The 18103-nt window shown below is 34.7% G+C and overlaps 1 protein-coding gene across 3 annotated transcripts in view; it reads right to left on the reverse strand.

Moving 5' to 3' along the window:
• Positions 1 to 3522: 3522 nt before the first annotated feature.
• The window catches only part of OLA1 (Obg like ATPase 1), a 183319-nt gene continuing 168738 nt past the window's right edge, over positions 3523 to 18103 (reverse strand). For 2 of the 3 annotated variants that reach the window (XM_008064751.2, XM_021715890.1), the window contains 4 exons: positions 10340 to 10480; positions 9556 to 9652; positions 7369 to 7491; positions 3523 to 4036 (listed from right to left, as the gene is read on the reverse strand). In XM_008064751.2, coding sequence (XP_008062942.1) covers positions 3935 to 4036; positions 7369 to 7491; positions 9556 to 9652; positions 10340 to 10480 — 463 coding nt within the window. In that variant the 3' untranslated portion in view covers positions 3523 to 3934. The remainder of the gene's footprint in view (positions 4037 to 7368; positions 7492 to 9555; positions 9653 to 10339; positions 10481 to 18103) is intronic. The other variant, XM_021715889.1, reaches the window with a different exon arrangement.

The following is an 18103-nucleotide window of genomic DNA, read 5'->3' on the forward strand; positions in this document are numbered from 1 at the left end:
AATTGAGGACATCCATTTAGAGACCCTGAAAGTGATTTTCTAAAGAACATTTATGCTTCTTTCTTCTAATTTTATACTGACCAAACAACATTTTATTCTACAGTTTAGTCTGAGTGAACATCAGAAGAGTCTTTCCCAAATGTAAGTTAAAAGAATAACACTTACTGAGCACTTACCAGGTACTATGCAGTTATACCATTTTCCATGTAGACATAAATTAATTTAACCCTCACAAGGGAGATCTTGTGATCCCCATTTTATGGGTGAGGAAACACATCTGAGAGGTCAAGTAACTTGCCTAACTAGAAAGCGGTACATTTGGCATTCGCATCCTGGCCTCCTGATTCCTACGTATGGATAGGCCTCAACCATCATCTGTCATTTATCTATCAGGAGTATCTTCTACCATAAATGAAGAACTTGGCATTCTAATTTATAAATTAGATCTTAGAAATTTTAGAAGGTGTTACACACACAGCATTGCTGAGCCGAAGAAATCAGTTTCTAGACCTGCAAAGCCAAGGCCCCGATCAGATGTGTGGTTTGAGAACTCTGTGAAGCGCTGCCCGGGTGGTCCAGTGAGGCCCCTTTTCTTATATGTCCTAATTGCACCACAAGACTTTTCACTAAGATGCTAATTTGCAAGTGGTTTGGAATATTCACAGACCATGAAGGCGATTCAAGAACTGTTAATTTTTATAGGGGGTCCCAAACCAGTTAGAAGGAGACAAAAAATCCACTCAAAAGTCAAATCTATCTCTTTTATTCTATCACCATAGTGTATTTTTACAGGATTAAAAAAAGTTGAGATGAATTTTCCCAGCTAAAGCACTTTGCCATTAGAAACAATTAACATTTCTCAAGTCTCTGATAAAAAGAGCATTAGGTGAATTTAAGTAGACTAATCAGAAAAATCTAAGAGGCAAGAAGAGGTTTTCTCTATTTCGAACTCTCCAAATGAGAGGAAATAGTTGCTCAAAGGAGCTTTGAGAATATTATACAAAGACAACTAGATAAATACCAATCTGGAATTCTAATACAGAAACACTGATTAACTATGAGAGGACTTCCTTCACAAAGGACGCTGGCAAATCATGATTAAACAGAGGCTTCACTCCTAAGTTAGTATCAAAAGTATTTGTGGCCTAGTGCGGTGGCTCACACCTATAATCTCAACACTTTGGGAAGCCTAGGAGAGGACTGCCCGTGCCCAGGAGTTCAAGACCAGCCTGGAGAACTTGGTGAGACCTCATCTCTACAATAAACCAAAAAAATTAGCCAGGTGTGGTGGCATGCGCCTGTAGTCCGAGCTACTTGGAAGGCTGAGGCAGAAGGATCGCCTGAGCCCAGCAGGTGGAGGCTGTGAGCATGTCACTGCAGTCTGGGCAATAGAATGAGACTTTGATTAAAAAAAAAGAAAAAAAGTATTTGTGTTTCTTTGAGAGATCTGGTTCTGACCTGACTCATGCTTAAAGGGCAAGTTATGAAAGTAATGTGATAAAATTCAACTAAATGCTATCACAAACTTTTTTCAAGCTTCGGGCACAAAGCAAATCTCTTTTAGCTAAAAATTTGATTGACATGAACTTACAGATAGGTGCAAAAATATTTACTTAAAATCCTAAAAATATATTAACAATCACCAATATTAGTAGAGGGGAAAAACATTTAGATATAGGCATATACCTGATTATTGACATGTAATAGTTCTTGGAATTCTTAACTTTTGTAGAAAATAAAATTTTGTACATGTATAAATCATATTGCAGAACTTCTAACTAAATTAACAATTTTAAACATTTAATTTCAGCCCCTAGTGAATGCAGTTACCTCAGAACTAACTTCTCTTATTAATGGCTCTCTTCTGCAATGTGCAATGATCACATTAAAAGTTAGAAAAGGCCAGGCTCAGTGGCTCAGCCTGTAATCCCAGCACTTTGGGAGGCCAAGGCAAGTGGATTGCCTGAGCCCGCGGGTTCGAGACCAGCCCAGGCACCTTGGCAAGACCTCATCTCTACAATAAATAAGTAAATAAATAGCTGAATGTGGTAGCACATGTCTAGAGTTCTGGCTACTTGGAAGGCTGAGGTAGAAGGATCGCCAGAGCCCAGTGGGTTGATACTGGGGTGGCCATGAGTATGCCACTGCACTCCAGCCTGGGTGACACAGTGAGACTCCATTAAAAAAAAAAAAGAAGTTAGAAAAAGTAAAATTACACAATGTTAACATTTTTTGCTGAGATTTCAAATACATTAAGAAATTTATGAAATTCATTTTGGAGAAAACTCCAGAGCAAGGTATCACACTGCTGAACCCTTTAACAACACCCTCTAATCTACAATTTCTCCAATACTGAAATACACATAACAAGAATTTTTCACAGCAAACCTGGTCAACTATACCAGTAACCTAAATTTCCTTTGTTTTATTTGGTTATTATTATTTTTTAAATTGTCACTTTGTTTTATTCTCATTTTTCTGCTGCAGATTACTCATTTTTATGTTAGCAAAAGATCACTATTTGGTACTCAAATGAAAATACTTACTAGAGAACTTCTAAACTATATTCACAACTCAACCACATCCTCTTTAAATATCCTTTCCTAAGTATAGCCAAATGTTCTTTAAAAATCACCCTTTTTCATGCCTTTTGTGCCACAATAGGTAACTTTCAATATTAAATTTATGTGTATTTCTTCAATAATGTGACAACATAACAGAGTAGAGGTGAAGGCCAGCTGGGTATGAATCTGTATTCCACTGCAGTGGTCCTATGATCCATCACAGAGGAGCACAAAGGGGAAGATAGGGACAAGGGAGGCCTCCCGGGAGTGGGAGCAGGGGAGGAAGGGAGGATCAAGGGTGAGAAGACGCTAAGCTTATCATCCTAAGAAGGCTAAATGGCAAATAGTGTCCAAATTGCTAATCTGTCCTTATGCTACACTTTTCTAAAGTACTTAACTTATACATACTAAAATCTCCACTGGTCTAAAATATTTTAATAGTAAGATGAAAAATGTTCTACGGTCTGATCTTAATTTCAAAATCTGAGTATGAACTTCTGCATGCACTGCTGAACTGAAACAAAACCAGGATCCACCAGACATCCATGGGTCAGTTTTTCCAATTTAATAATTTCAAAGGATTACGATGAAAAATGAACACTCTTTTCAATATGGTCAGAACAACAATAACAAGTAAAAAATTTCTTAATTTTTGAAAACATTTTTTTCTTTCTGGTCAGAGTCACCTATGTTAGATCCTTTGTAATATCACTGCTATCATCTTTCAATAAATGTCGATCTACAAATTAATTAACTTTTTGGAGACAAATCCCTGGTATCCTATTCTCCTGATTCCCATGAAAGACTCACTTTTAAGATACAATTGCAGCTGCCCCACACTGCCAGTTACTGTGTCATACACACGCCTTAAAATTCTGTAATCAGCAACCACCAGGTGCCGTATCGCATTCAGCACACCACAGTCAGTCAATACAGACATCCCCAAACACACCAAGGCTGGTTTTGTCAAATGTTTTATTGAGTGTAGACATCTGGAGTACTGTAAAACATGCATTATCTGTAGATTCAAAAAGGAGCAGGCCACATTGTCCTCACTGTCAAATGTGTCAGGCTTGGCATACATGATGGAGATTAATGAAGTATCATGAGAGTAATATGGTTCCTGAAAAGCTTCTACAATTTGGAGGAGGGCCTTAATCACGTGAAAAGCAAAGCTGTTCACACTGAGTAAACTTGCATTTCACTGGAGGTACACAGTATTTTAATTTTAAAACAAATAAAAATAATTTGTTTGTAGAAGATTCCCATCTCCCCAACTTTATTTGTCCCTTCAGTTTTCAGAAATTTTAATTAAAAAAAAACCATATGCCTTTTAGAAGTTGTACGTTCATCTGAGCAATGACTAAAATTTATTTCTTCTTAGGTTGTTGAGGCGTATTAAATTTGAAGAAGATAATATCTCCATCTTCAACAATATAATTTCTGCCTTGTTGCCTGTACTTTCCAGCAGCCTGCAAACAGGAAATATCAAGAAAACAGGTTATTATTTTACAACTAAACACACAGGGTAAATGCTAAGAGCAGCACAAAAAGTATTATACTATTTGAGTCATTTTTTTTTTTAAATGAAATCTAGGAAGGCATATACGTTCAAAATTACACGTGGAGAGAAGCAAAGTATTCTTGATTTGGGCAGAACTAGACTTTCCATACATACATAATCATAATGTATTCGCCACTAAACTGTTGGAACATAAATGTAATTATACCAATATCATTAAGTTTCATTACATGCTGTTTATGGTACATTTCTGATGTGTCTGCAAACATCCAGCAAGTCACTGTAACAAAACAGATCAAACCAGGCAGGAAAAAAAGTTATATAACTAGTTAAAAGCTGCTTTATTTGTTAAAGAAATACTTTGGTGACAACAGTAATGTCAAAAAGATAGTTTGCTATAAGGAAAACTATGATCAATTGTAGTGTACAGATTCTGAGCGACCTTGTAGTTTTTTATGTAGTCTCGACAATGACTATACACACAAGTATGTGTTAGAACTCATCACGAAGCTTACTGACTAATGGTCCTAGTTACAAGCAGACTCTAACAGGTTGGAATTGTAGCAACAGATATTTTTTCCACTTGTAAATTAGTCGGCAGAGCAACTGATTCCACCTGTTGGCATGCAGATCCAAACATGCAATCTGCTGGGAGTTTTAACACAACAGGCAGCATTTCCAGAAAACCAGGATCACCCCATGGCACAAACTTCACCCCAAGTACAACAGGTTCTTCAGCACCCATGCCTGACACTGCACACACTGACATGGTCCAACATGACCCCATCATCGACTATGCAGCAACAAGGACTTGAGGATCTTTTAGAAAAAAATTCTCAAAGTATTTCTCTTCTGTTAGAATTTACTGAGAACATGAAACCTTTGCCGGACAGGATCGGTACCTCCCTTTGAAGATATTGATAAGAATGTTCAAAGTCAAGTGAAACTATATTAATCCACAACAAAAACACTAAGATCATACATCTGATATTAAAATCAACAACCAGATTGCAGGCCCCTATTAAGTAAATTTTCACTGATCTGGATTATATATAGACTCATCTAGATTTTATGAAGAATATATGAAGCTTATTTTTTAAAAGCTAATGAAACCTACCATTCTAAAAGGCACACACAAACACAAATATGCATTTTTTGTAAAGACATGCAGTGCATTGAAAGCCATATGCCACTTATTTCTAGAATCTACGACCTACTGTTATAAAACTATATAGACAATCTAAATCAAATACATATTGACATGACACATTAATGTAAGTTTCTATACTTTGTTATCACTCAAGTTTACTATTAATTAAAAGTGACGGTGTTCCTTTAAATTCTCTAGAGACCATTTAATCCATTTCTACTGCTATCAGAAACACTGGTTGAGAAAAAAAATCAATACCCATTTGTGAATCTTGAGTATGTATTAAACAAGACACGTCTAACCAGTTCATTTGCACTTGAAAGCAGCCATCTGTAGAAGCCAGCTTTGCCTAAGCAGATATGATTGCTAATAATGTGATATCCCTGTAGACTACAAAGCCCACACAGAGCTATTCAGTATATAGTTCACAGCACTGGCATTAAATTAGTTATGCTGCACTGGTGTTAGAAATACATATACATACACACACATATACACCATCGTGCTCTCAAACCTAAAACCCACTTGATAATATGCAAGTAAATACTCATTGAATAAAGGAGCATAAAACAATTCACAAATGCTTCATTTTACTTGAAGTTCAAATTTTGAAATGTTAGTTTTGGAGGTTAAAAACCACATAAAATATTTAATGGTATTTTAGTTTGAAAAGCCAGAGTCAACCTTTTCCAATTTGTAGCATATAAGCTCCCAGTTTTAGTGTTAAATATTCTTACAAGAAGGAAATATTATTTCACTCTGTATTATAAAGTTTCTCTGAATTGTTAAAGAAAGTATTCACAGTTCATCTATCTTTCAAGTTTATTACAGCCTAGAACCTGTAATAGGTTTGGGAAAACAGGTTTATCATATAAGGATTGGGAAAACAGGTTTATCATATAAGAGCATAAAAAGGAGCATCTGCTCTCTAAATTCTACTAATGGAAAATATCTCCATTTTAATCTTTTTTACTCTATGAAAAAATATATATGCCAGTGATGTAGCATGTTGATAAATAAGCTGAGATTTTCTTCAAGTCTAATTAGTATTCTGACAAAGTTCAAGCTAATATTTGCATACCTGTCAATATTTATAGAGGACACCACTGAAAAATTGATGACTTTGTTTAGTTGTAAACTGTAACTTCTTCTACCCCTTAAAAAAAACAAAATGGCTCTCATTCGACACTGAACTAATTACACCAAGATTTTTACCCCTCTCTTCCTGGGTTCCAACGGTTCTATTAAAGTCCTGCTGCTCAGTAAGATCTTTCCAATGATATCAATGAGAATAAATCCCAAACGTGAAATAAAAGTCTTTGTATTCCTTTAAAATGATGAAAACAGTAAACAAGAGAGTGCTCTTTAAATTCCATGACATTTTCTATGGTCGTCTTCAAATGTTAAATTAAATTAAAGATAAAGAAGCTTTCCTATAGTGTCAGCTTAATCAGCTGATACACCTATCCATTAGAGATTACTAAACTTCTCTAAGTAAAATCTAGTAAGTCAAACAAAATTAATTTTGCAATGAAATTTACTTTTTAAAAAACCATTTACTACTCATGTATGACATTGCTTTACTATTAGTGTCTGCAAATCAAATTATACTTATTAGCTAAAATTAAGCACAAATTTGGACCTGCCCTCTAGTGTTGAGAAAGCAAATCAAATCCCCTAAGATCTTTAAACAACACAAAAGTAAAACCACAAAGTTCTAGCAAGAACAGGTTTTTAAAAATTAAGTTTCTATCCCTTTCCTTGAAGTAGTCATAAGCATATATTAATTATACTTCAGATATTCAAATACAGTAAGTGTAATTTTTCATTGGCCATTGGTGAACAAATCTTTGAAATTGTCTACAATTACATAAAACCAGTTTATTTTTATGTTCAATTACAGAATCCCCCCCCGACAAAACTGAGAACAATTCACACATTTTTAAAAAAGATCTAAAGGCATGTAAATATCTACAAGCTCCTAAATCAGTTGATAGTAAAACTAAACCCTGGTAATCTTATTATTATTTTAGACTACATGGCTTAAAAGACAATTATAATTCATTTTTACCATGAAAATCTTCACATCACTGGAAAAACTGTGAAATATGAAATAAAAAATAATTCCTTACCTTGACTGCATTTTCAGAACCTTCCTCTTTAAAATCTTCATATTTCATTACTTCAGCCATAATGAATCCCTTTTCAAAATCTGTGTGAATCTTTCCTGCAGCCTGAGGAGCCTTAGTCCCTTTCTTTGAAAAGAAAGACCAGAGAAAACTAATTGCATTTAAGATGATTGACTGAAGCAGAGTTTCTTTTCTCTGATCTGCAGTTGGGCTCAACTAAAACTTAGTTTAATATCAGTGAAGATATCAGGTATACAATTAGCACATTTCCAACACTGGGTACTATCTGTGCAACAGCTTTAGCACAGATAGATCAGTAGATATTAAAGAAGAGTAGCTTTGTTTTTCCTAACAGTCATCCACAGTTTTATTGATTTAGATGCAGTGGTCTGGTTTTGGTGTAGATTTCATTTCGATTTTCTATTCTTCACAGCGGAAAAAAATAAAGATTTTTAAGTAACTTTCAAGCTGAATTATCAAAGGTTTTAAAAAGATAAAAAGCCCTTAAAATTTCAGCTCATCTAAAGAACATATAAAAATCAATATAAAAGGGGACATTTTTAAGGCATGTCCAGTAAATCATATAATCTATGTTCAGCAAATAACTGTGAAATTCTCAAGAAATTTTGCTAATAAAATTTCTGAACATTTTGCATCACAGACGCTGCTTCTAATCACCATGAAAGAAATTCAAGTAGATATAGGAAGAGAAATGTCTTATAATTATCCCATATGTTAAATTACAAGGACATACATTCCAGACACACACAACCATGGAAAGAAATTTGAGAAATAACAGTGACCCAAAGGCTGCTTAATAAAGCATGTTAAAGTGCTAAGGAGTCTGACACTATAAAGCACAGTTTTTACAATAAAAGATGTATTGGGTTAATATGGCTACTCACTGATGCTTACCTGACTAAATATCTCTGCACATTAAATCATGGATACTTACAATCAGTCTTAAGAGAAACCAGCTTTCACGTTTTCAAGCCCAGAGAATGCTATCTTTCCTGCCTCACACACTTAAGTTTCACTGAAAGTTTTAAGGCTTTAAGAGACATCTTTAAAATATACAGTGAAAATAAACCCTGGCAATTTGTTTACCAGCTTGAATTTGATTTGACATTATTTTAAAAATCTATATAAAAGGACTTTGGTTAGAAGTCAATCAAACATTTTTTACAAAGGGGAGAGGAGATAAAAGAAAAGAGAATCTCACATTCACACAAGACATTTAACATTGTACTGAACTGCCTCCATGTTTCCATCGATATTAAATCAAAATAAATGTAACAATAAATCATAGCATTCACTGAAAACAGAAATAAAAGTAGCACAAGATTTATCATGTAGCATATATTAAAAAAGCATAATAAAAGACTGAATAGGACACTGAGTATTTCTGAAAGTTCTGACATTATTTTTATATTCTGTAACACTATTTAGGATTATATATATTTCAAAATATTTTTCAACAATAATTACTATAATACAATATATTTACATTTAAAAGCAAACCATTACAGTTCAGCTTCCATTGTCCTCTGGGAATAAATTAGTCATTCTCTCTAGTTGTATTCAGTATACATCAACATTTAAAATACATATCACATTTTCTAAAGAAGTAAGATTGAACATATAACACTAAAAACAAACATAACTTCTATGAATTCAAATAAAAAGACATGAATTATTACACATTGAGTTTAGTTTTTTGAGCCCAACTATGTATCTATGAAGAGCATAATGATGTCATATTGCTTTTATTGCTGAAAATGTAATCCGAGCAAAGCAAAGGAGGAAAGAACCACCCGCAACCCAAACAAACTTAGCGAATACAAAATGAAAAGCAACATCAATTTCACTGCAGACAAACCCAGTCACACAGATTAAGCAAGCACAATACTGGTGCGTCTTATCTCTGACCACAGGAGGAGGGTAGACAGATTCTACAGGATGAAGAAATTCAGACTATGTAATAGGCAGAATCAATTGTTACCTGCCTCAATCAATGCCGCTCCACTTTCACTGTTCAGCAGCTCACAAATAATTAAAGTTATCCTGGACAAAAACCTCATCTGTAATGACTAGCTAACCGCCACCATGACAAACTTCAAAGTCAGTGATATCAATCTGAATTCAATAGTGTGGAACTGGATATAGCTGATGAATAAGTATGAATCTTACCCTGATGGTCCATGCACGCACTTCATCTGGGCCTGCAGTGAAAAAGTATTCTAGTTGGAGTGCTGCAAACCCAGCCTTAATGATCTTTGGCAAAGCACTGAAATCAAATGAAACAAATTCACTCAACACATAAGTTGATTGTGCCAGAAATCGGTAGAGAGCTAAATTCATTTCAAGCAGAAAATGTTAGGTATTAACAAATGACCATTCATCTTTCATAATACACTTGAAGAGGTCAGAAAGCAAGTAACTATTTCTAAAAACATCCCTTCTAAGATTGTTTCTAATTGCATTAGTCCACAGATATCATTTTAAATTATTTACTATAAAAAAAGAAAAATTAGATCTACCCATCCTATCACTATTTTCGTTCAGTATTAATTATTTCCAGGGCCTGCCTGGGCCACGAAAGCAAAATTATTTGACTGAAATCCAATATTTAAACAATATATTACTGTTAGTCAGAAAAAATGATGGCAACTGATTCACCCTTTCCCTTCCCCCACTGAACATGACGAAAGAGTTTTGGCGATCATTCCTCCTCAAAAATATACATAACTAATACCTATGTTATAATTAAAACACTGTACGGAGATGACAGATGACAGTTAAAAACTTAATTTAAAATAAATCTTTTCACTCTGTCTCATGGTAAAGAAAGGAGAAGATTCCCTCTTTATAATGGTAATTACTCTGTCATTTATTATTCTATCAGCGCAAGCAATTAAATTACTGCAAGGAAATAGTTGATAATAAAGTGTAGGGAAAATGAATGCTAATTAACCTTTGTGTCATGTTCGCTTCCAGATACTTCTGTCTCTCCTCAGCACTCAATTCTTGCAACTTGAGTTCCAAGGCCCCACTAAAAGGAATGACCAAGGCACCTGGGTCATACTTGTCCACCCACTCTTTAATTTTTATCAACCTGTGGACAAAAAAGGGCACAACATTATCTTGTAGTGCATGCATGACTGTACCACATTCATTATTATCAAGTAGCACATACATATTCATAAGAATTGCACGGTTTTATGATGCCATCTTTTTGTGTATAGCTTTCCAAGGTCAAGGCATTAACAGGCAGCAATTGCTTCAGGTATACGCCGTAATATTTTACTGTAACCTAGTTTTCCTTTAGCACATTATCTATGGGCGCTATTATATAAATATTTTAAAACTTTTTCCAGTTACACTAAAACTGTTCAGCATTAACACCTGTGAATAAAGCCTCAATTGTATAATCTTATTTTCCCAACTTTACAAAGTAATTAAAAAAAAAAAAGAAAACATAAAGTTCTGCTTGTACAGGAATCACACCTAAAAATGCCAGCTAATTTTGAAGAGTCCTTCACAAATAAATAATTTGTCTCATTCAGCTATCTATATGCCTGGCTTAGTCCCTTCTTGGACTAACAGAACTCATAGTTGTTACTGGTTTTGAGGAAGATTTTTGCTAGCCAAAACAAGCATGTACAGAAATACAGATTCACAAATATAAAATAGATATAACATACACACTGTTCTTCTGAATCTGACTTTTGTAAGATCACAGATAATAGAACTGTAGAGGAAATAAATTCCTTTAATCACAAAGGATTTGGAAAGCCAAATCAGTTAAGAAACGGATACTAGCTGTTACCTGAAAAGACATTATAGAATCGTGTTTTATTTTGTGTTTTTTTTTTTGTTCCAAAGCATATTTTGGCAAAGCAGCAATTAGAACATAAATGAAAAAAGTGTAGTGAATATGTTAACTACGTTCAGACCCTACCACTTTCCTAGCTTTTTATTCATGGGCAGGTTATTGAGCCTTTCTAAACCTCAGTTTCTTCAACTGTAAAAATAGAGATAATAATAGTACCTATTACATTGTAAAGAACCTAGAAAAACAAAGCCTGCAAATAGTAAACAAATCATTAGCAGTAGCTACTATTACTAATTTTCATTCTTAATCATAGCATATACTCCTGTGATTCTGGAACTGAGTTTAGCATAGGAATGACTATAGATTCCACTAAAATTTATATTAAAATTTTAAAGTATGTCATTGTCTTACATAATTCCCCTAGCATCCTGTAATGAGACAAAGGTTTAATAGCTATTAAAGCAATGCTTGGCAGAAATTCTTTAAATAAACAATGTAAATGCCCCTTTAGGGGGAAAAAAACGAACTAAATCATAAATCCATCACCACTCAACTATCAAAGAAAATGGCAGGGGGATCAGAGTTATTAGAAAATCAAGGATAATGGCTCACTGAGCAGGATTTAGGATGGAAGAAAGGAATAAGAAATTCACACAATAGTTTATACATGTTTGTTATATAAAGGTAACTACTTATTTAACATACTATTAGTGGTTTTTCATCTTCATAGTAATGTTTTTTCTTTTGTTCACATCCTAAAAAATGGACCAATATGTAGGATGTATTTGAAATAAAGTATGGGTGTAAAATGCAATTCAAACCAGATATTTTCTTATCCAAAATTATGAAGGACAGGTTAAAGGGGGGGGATTTAAATTGGTACTTCTGCCTATAATAATATTATGGGATTCTAAGTTACTTTACAGACTTCCACTATTCAAACACAACTCTATATTAAAATGTTATCATCAACGGTTTAGTAATATACTTTCATTATGCAAGTCAGAATCAAATATCTAATTTTAAAAAAGCAGATCACATACCAAATACAGGTTCAAAGAAAGTGAAACAAAACAAGTCCACATATAAGGATAATATAGAAATACCATACACATTTTGTTTCATAAATATGGCCAACATAACTAATAAAATTAGAACTGTTATGAAACAACAAGGTAAGAAATAATTACTTTGGCTAAAACATCAATTCAGAATAACAATAGTTCTACCCTGTCATTTTAACAGCCTTTCCTGCAGAGTCCTCAGAGGGATTATTTGCATTCCTCAGGTGTTCTATTGTACAATTCAGATGAATAAAGACTTACAAATCATTCCTCTACCGCCAATGTGAGACTTTGATCTGGTGAATACACCATTGTACCTTAACTATAATTGGCAAAAAACCTGACAGTGTAGAGCATCACAAGCTTAATAACAAAGGAGAATATCTCAAAGTGTTGACAGATGATCTTCATAATGCAGAAGCAGAGCTGGTACATTTTAGCAGTAAATGAGCACCGAGGTCTAAAGGTCTCTAAAGTGACTGACATCAGACCTGCTATAGCCTCACTAAAAGAAAAAGGTACAGTAGCACTCTCCGTAAAGTGAGTTAGGCTCTTTGCCTGCAAGCTTCACTTTTGTGACTTTCACTGTCATAGAAAACACAGGGAAGATGAAAAGTGAGTTAGGTTCTTTGGCTGTCTGCTTTACTTTTGTGACTTTTACTATCAAACAAAAGTGAGAAATGTCCCAAAGTGATTTTTAATTACATATCTGAAATAAGCTTTGGTTAATTAAAAAATATAACTCAATTTCAAGATTGTAGAACAAAATGTATATAATATATCTATTAGGTCTGATGGTTACAAACGTGTGATAATGAGACCAAGATCACAAGTTTGAACCCCATAGGGACCAGTTACCTTTTGCAGAAAAATGTCTATTCTCTTGCTACAAACCATACCCAAACTATAGCTAGTCATCTCAAAAATGTGTGCTACTGGCACATGAGGGCTATAGAAAATTAAAGTTGAGTTCAGCATCACTACTACAAAAACAATTCCAAGCACAGTCTGTCAAAGTGCCTGAATAATCATTTCCAGGTACAAGTATTAGAAAATGTCTAAAGAAGTCATCCAATTATTAGTAACCAAAATAATGATGGTGATATTGTCATAGAATATCAAATTATATGGGGGGTAGGGAGGAGAAGAACAGTAAAGACAGCAGACTCCCACAGAGTTACACTGTGAAGACTTTCACAGTATCCATTTTGCAAATCTATATGAACAGATTATTCCTTCCCTATAAGGAGCTGAAGCCACATCTGACTTCCTCAGTCTTAAGGGGAACATCAGTTGAGTTTTCTCCCTGGTAGTGATTCCACAGCAAGGGGACAAAAAAAAACCAGTCAGTTTTAAGACTAAAAGAGTGATCCTTTGAGATGCACTGGCAGGTGTATAGTATCTATAGAGTCTTTGGCAGAATAAGATAGTTAGTACTAAATTAATATTAAATTTCCAAAAATCCTGTCTCAAATGTACTTTTAGTCTTTTTCTTTTTTGGGTAGAGATAGGGATCTTGCTATGTTTACCAGGCTGGTCTTGAACTCCTGGGCTCAAGTGATCCTCCCACCTGGGCCTCTCAAAGTGCTAGGGCTAAAAGCATGAGCCACTGAGCCCAGCCTACTTTTAATCTTACAATTCGATTCCAAAATGTGATTTTCCTAGGGCGAGTTTACATTGTTAATTTCTTACCCCAGATACTAATTTTATTACTAAAAATTCTATTTGTTTCTTTTTCAAATCTACCTGCTCTTTTTGGGTGACATTTTACTTTTGTTTAATAAATTATTTGTCCCCCTCAACATTAATTTACAAGCTCCTTTCACTGCTTTGACTTCTAGTTTCTTGGCTATAATTCCTTATTGCCCCTATTTGTCACCTGCTAACAACCTCTCAGGATAGGTGGTTCCTGCATGTGTGCTATATTCATGTGTGTGTGTGGTCATTTTGGCAGCTGCAGTTATGTTCCAGGTACAGTTATGTTCCTGGGTTGAGATGTATCTGTGGGGTAGTTTTGTGGTTGCTTCTTCTAGTGAGAGATCGATGAAGGGTCCCAGGCTTTGGGGTAGTTTCTATGTTTTTAGGTTTAGTGTTTCTGACTAGGGTATGGATAATGTCTCTTGCAGTACAGTCCCAGTCTCTAATTTCCTGAGAATAACTTCATTCCCTTGTTTGGAAGGAGTTGAGGGGTATCTTTCTAGTATCTGATCATGGCAAAGACAGCTTCTTCTAAGCATCATGAGTGAGCCTAGTTCCAGTACTTAGAGCCTGGAACTAGTACCTTGACTCTTATTCCTAAACAGACACTGAAGTCTCTAAATCACATATAAGTCATCTCTCCTTATCTGAGGATAGGTTTAAAGACTCTCTGTGGATGCCTAAAACCTCAGGAAATACCAAACACTATATATACTGTGTTTTTTCCTTATTGAGAACTTTCCACCTTTTCACTTAAAGGAAGCACTTTACAGCTTCTCCTTGGCATACCCAAATTGTCAGCATCACCACTCTTGTGCTTTGGGGCCATTATTAAGTAAAACAATGGTGACTTGAACACAAGCACTATGACACTGTAAAAGTCTGATAACCAATATGGTTATCAAGTGACTAATGGGCACAGTAGCATCCACAGTGTGAATATGCTGGACAAAACTATGATTAATGTCCTGGGCAGGATGGTGCTAGATTTCATCATGCTACTCAAAATGGTGTGCAATTTAAAACTTAGGAATTGCTGATTTCTGAAATTCTTCATTTAATATTTTCAGACCATAGTTGACTGTGGGAACAGAAACCACAGGAAGCAAAACTGCAGATAAGAGGGAACTACTGCGTTAGCCCTGCAATATCAGCTTCATTCTCTATCGTCACTGAATTCTCTCCTTGTTGCCAGCACCTAGAGTGCCTTTTCTTGCTTTCAAGTTCTGCTGTGTGCTCTAAATGGTCCACATCACCATCAATACCACCTTTTTCTGGTTATCTGGTACTTCTATATTTTAGGAACAAGAAGAGAGCTTGATGTTTGGCTCTGTTCACTACCTTCAGTGGGAGTGTCCATAACAATTAAATGCTCATTTTATGGTGTTCTACTGCATTAGCTTTCAAGTTTTTTGGTTTTTTTTTTACCACTCCTCAGAGTAAGAAACAGATTTTGCAGTGACTCAAACATATGGTATATATGCATATTGTTTTCACACACATTTCCAAGCTGGAACAGGTTTCACAAAATACTACTTACCTTTTTAAAGGGGACAGAACAATCCCAATAGTGCCATTTGATATTTTGCAAAAAAACCAAAACCAAATTCTTACAACTTAAAATATAACCCTGAACTAGTTTTCTCTAGCATAGTTTAGTAAGAACATCAATGTATTCTTTTCTCCATCTCCTGCCCTTCTAGCCTTTCAACTTCCTCCAGACACTCACATTCTGATTATAATTTTTAAAACTCTTTTAAAGATGGGTCAATCCAGCATTAAAGCCAAGTTATATTACCATTTATGGTATCTTTGTTGAACACTGAAACCTTTTCAAATCTGCTTATTTTATTTTAGAATATCAAAGTATATTTAACATCTTTTAAAAGACGTTATATATGGTATTATTAAACCCTTATATAGTTTTCTGTGTGAACCTATGGTGTCCTCACTTTTTTCCTAATCAGCAGTGCCATCTTGCTTTTCTCACTGTATATAACTTGTGGCAAGAACCATATGTCAATATTCATAAAATAATGCAACTTTTACAAAAGAGACTCCAGGGCTAGTTAGTTAATTCAGTGAGTTAACATCATTCAGTCAATGTCATTAAGGACCTGGCCTTTACTAAACTAGCTTCCCTCAAGCTGTCCGTGGTAGAGTTTTGCCATTAATCCAAGGGCACTGATAAACACGTTCCTACTCTGCTCCCTTGAAGGCTTACTCTCATTTCTATTACAACTGCTCAGAGTCCCAAAGAATGCCTTCAGGATACAGCAGTCCTCTTTCCACTTCCCAAACATAATCACTGCAAATTAATATCAATTTATAGTAGTAACTTGTAAATTGTTACAGGTTCATTTGAAAACCTGTACTAAAATTAATACCATAAACAATCTACAAACTGAAGTATATGATAAATGAATAATATTCTTCCAAAGTTAAAAAATAAGCTCAATTTATAGTGTTAACCTGTTAACCTGTAAACCTGTAATAATAGGTTTATACAGGACACTTGCACTAAGATCAATACCACAAACAATATACAAACTGAATATATGTCATAATATTCTTTCTAAGTCAAAAATGTAGCTCTAGAAAATCCCAAACTCTCAACTCTTCAAAATTCTTTGAATAAAATTATTAAAGTACATCTTTACCTTCATTTTATTTCTGCTTGTAAACATGATCTGAATGGAGGTTATTAAAGGAAGACAGTGAGGAAAAAAAGAGAATGAAGAAATACCCAAAAAAGTAAATTCTAGTCCAATTGACTAATGTCTGGATGTAAAAAAGGGAGCTCCAGCTTTGATATACGTAAAAGATTTCAAGTTTCAGTGTTCTTGATTAACTTTATGGAGTTGTGGAGAATAACAATTACAACTTTGCTTCCCAGATGAAAATGCAGAATCTGGGCCTCACCTAGATCAGAATCTGCACTTTAACAAGATCCCCCAGTAATTCATATGTGCGTTAAACTTTCAGAAGGACTTTGAAAATAAAAACACATTAGCTGACAGCATGGAAATGTCTGAGATGACTAAGCAGACCAACTGAAAATTAAGCAACCGATAAAGAGTGAGAATGACAGAAAAACTCCTGCTTACATCTCCCAGGTTCAAAATCAGAAGAGGAAAAAGTCACTAACAATTTCAGGAAGTATAAGGAAAATGTTTGCTCTAAATCCCCTGCAATGTCAAAGAAGTTTTAGGTTCAGAGTTAAAATAATTTAACTAGTTTAGACAGAATTACTATGGTCAACAGTTTCTTACTTTATAAGGTATAATTATGCCTTTCTTATCCTAATAAGCCGCAATACCTGGAAAAACATCTGTAGTAAATTAGCTTTGGAGTCTAGATTCGGAATATAAGAAGTGATTCCAGCAGAAAGGACTTTGTGAAATCTAAATTTATATCAAGTGAAAGAAATATTACCACAAATTGTTCCTGTGAGGACCTCACAGAAACACTGAAAAGCTCCACTCATTTTACAGTCACTGTAATAAGTCTGTGTGTGTGTGTGTATGTGTGTGTGTGTGTGTTTGTATGTGTATGTGTGTCCCTGTACATGAAAGAAAATAAATTCTACAGATATGAGCATTCTTTTTGCAGCAAACAAAAATTGAATTTCAGGCTTTCTGCTTTGAGAATTAACAAGCTTTCTGACTCAAGTGATAACTGGAAAGCTATATCACAAAACCAAAATTTAAGTGCTAAGACAAGCAGGCAATATTAGAAGCAAACTAGAAAAATGGGAACACACTTATCCCTACATTTTGGGCTCTCGTGACTGTGGGATTTCTTTAACTCTCAGCATGCTTTCAAAAAAGCAAATACATGCAATTAATCTATACGTGATGCACATACACTAACAACTATATAGAAAATAGTTTCTATGTTTAGTAAAAAAGGCTCCATCTTTTTAAAAAAAGTTCTTTACAAAAAATAAACAGGTAGAAAGGCAACACTGGGGTAAATTATAAGTCTGAGTTATTCATAGTTCTCCAGTCTTCAGCTGGCAAATGGTTTGAGAATGTACATGTGACCCAGTTCTGGTCAAAGAAGCCAAGGGGGCATGAGGGCAAGCCTGCCAGGGGACTTCAGAAAAATGTCGCAAAAGATTCCCTCAGCTCTTAAAAAG

The sequence above is a fragment of the Carlito syrichta genome, unplaced genomic scaffold (genome assembly GCF_000164805.1).
Source record: "Carlito syrichta isolate Samal-C Ts95f unplaced genomic scaffold, Tarsius_syrichta-2.0.1 Scaffold307993, whole genome shotgun sequence".
Taxonomy (NCBI): Eukaryota; Metazoa; Chordata; class Mammalia; order Primates; family Tarsiidae; genus Carlito; species Carlito syrichta.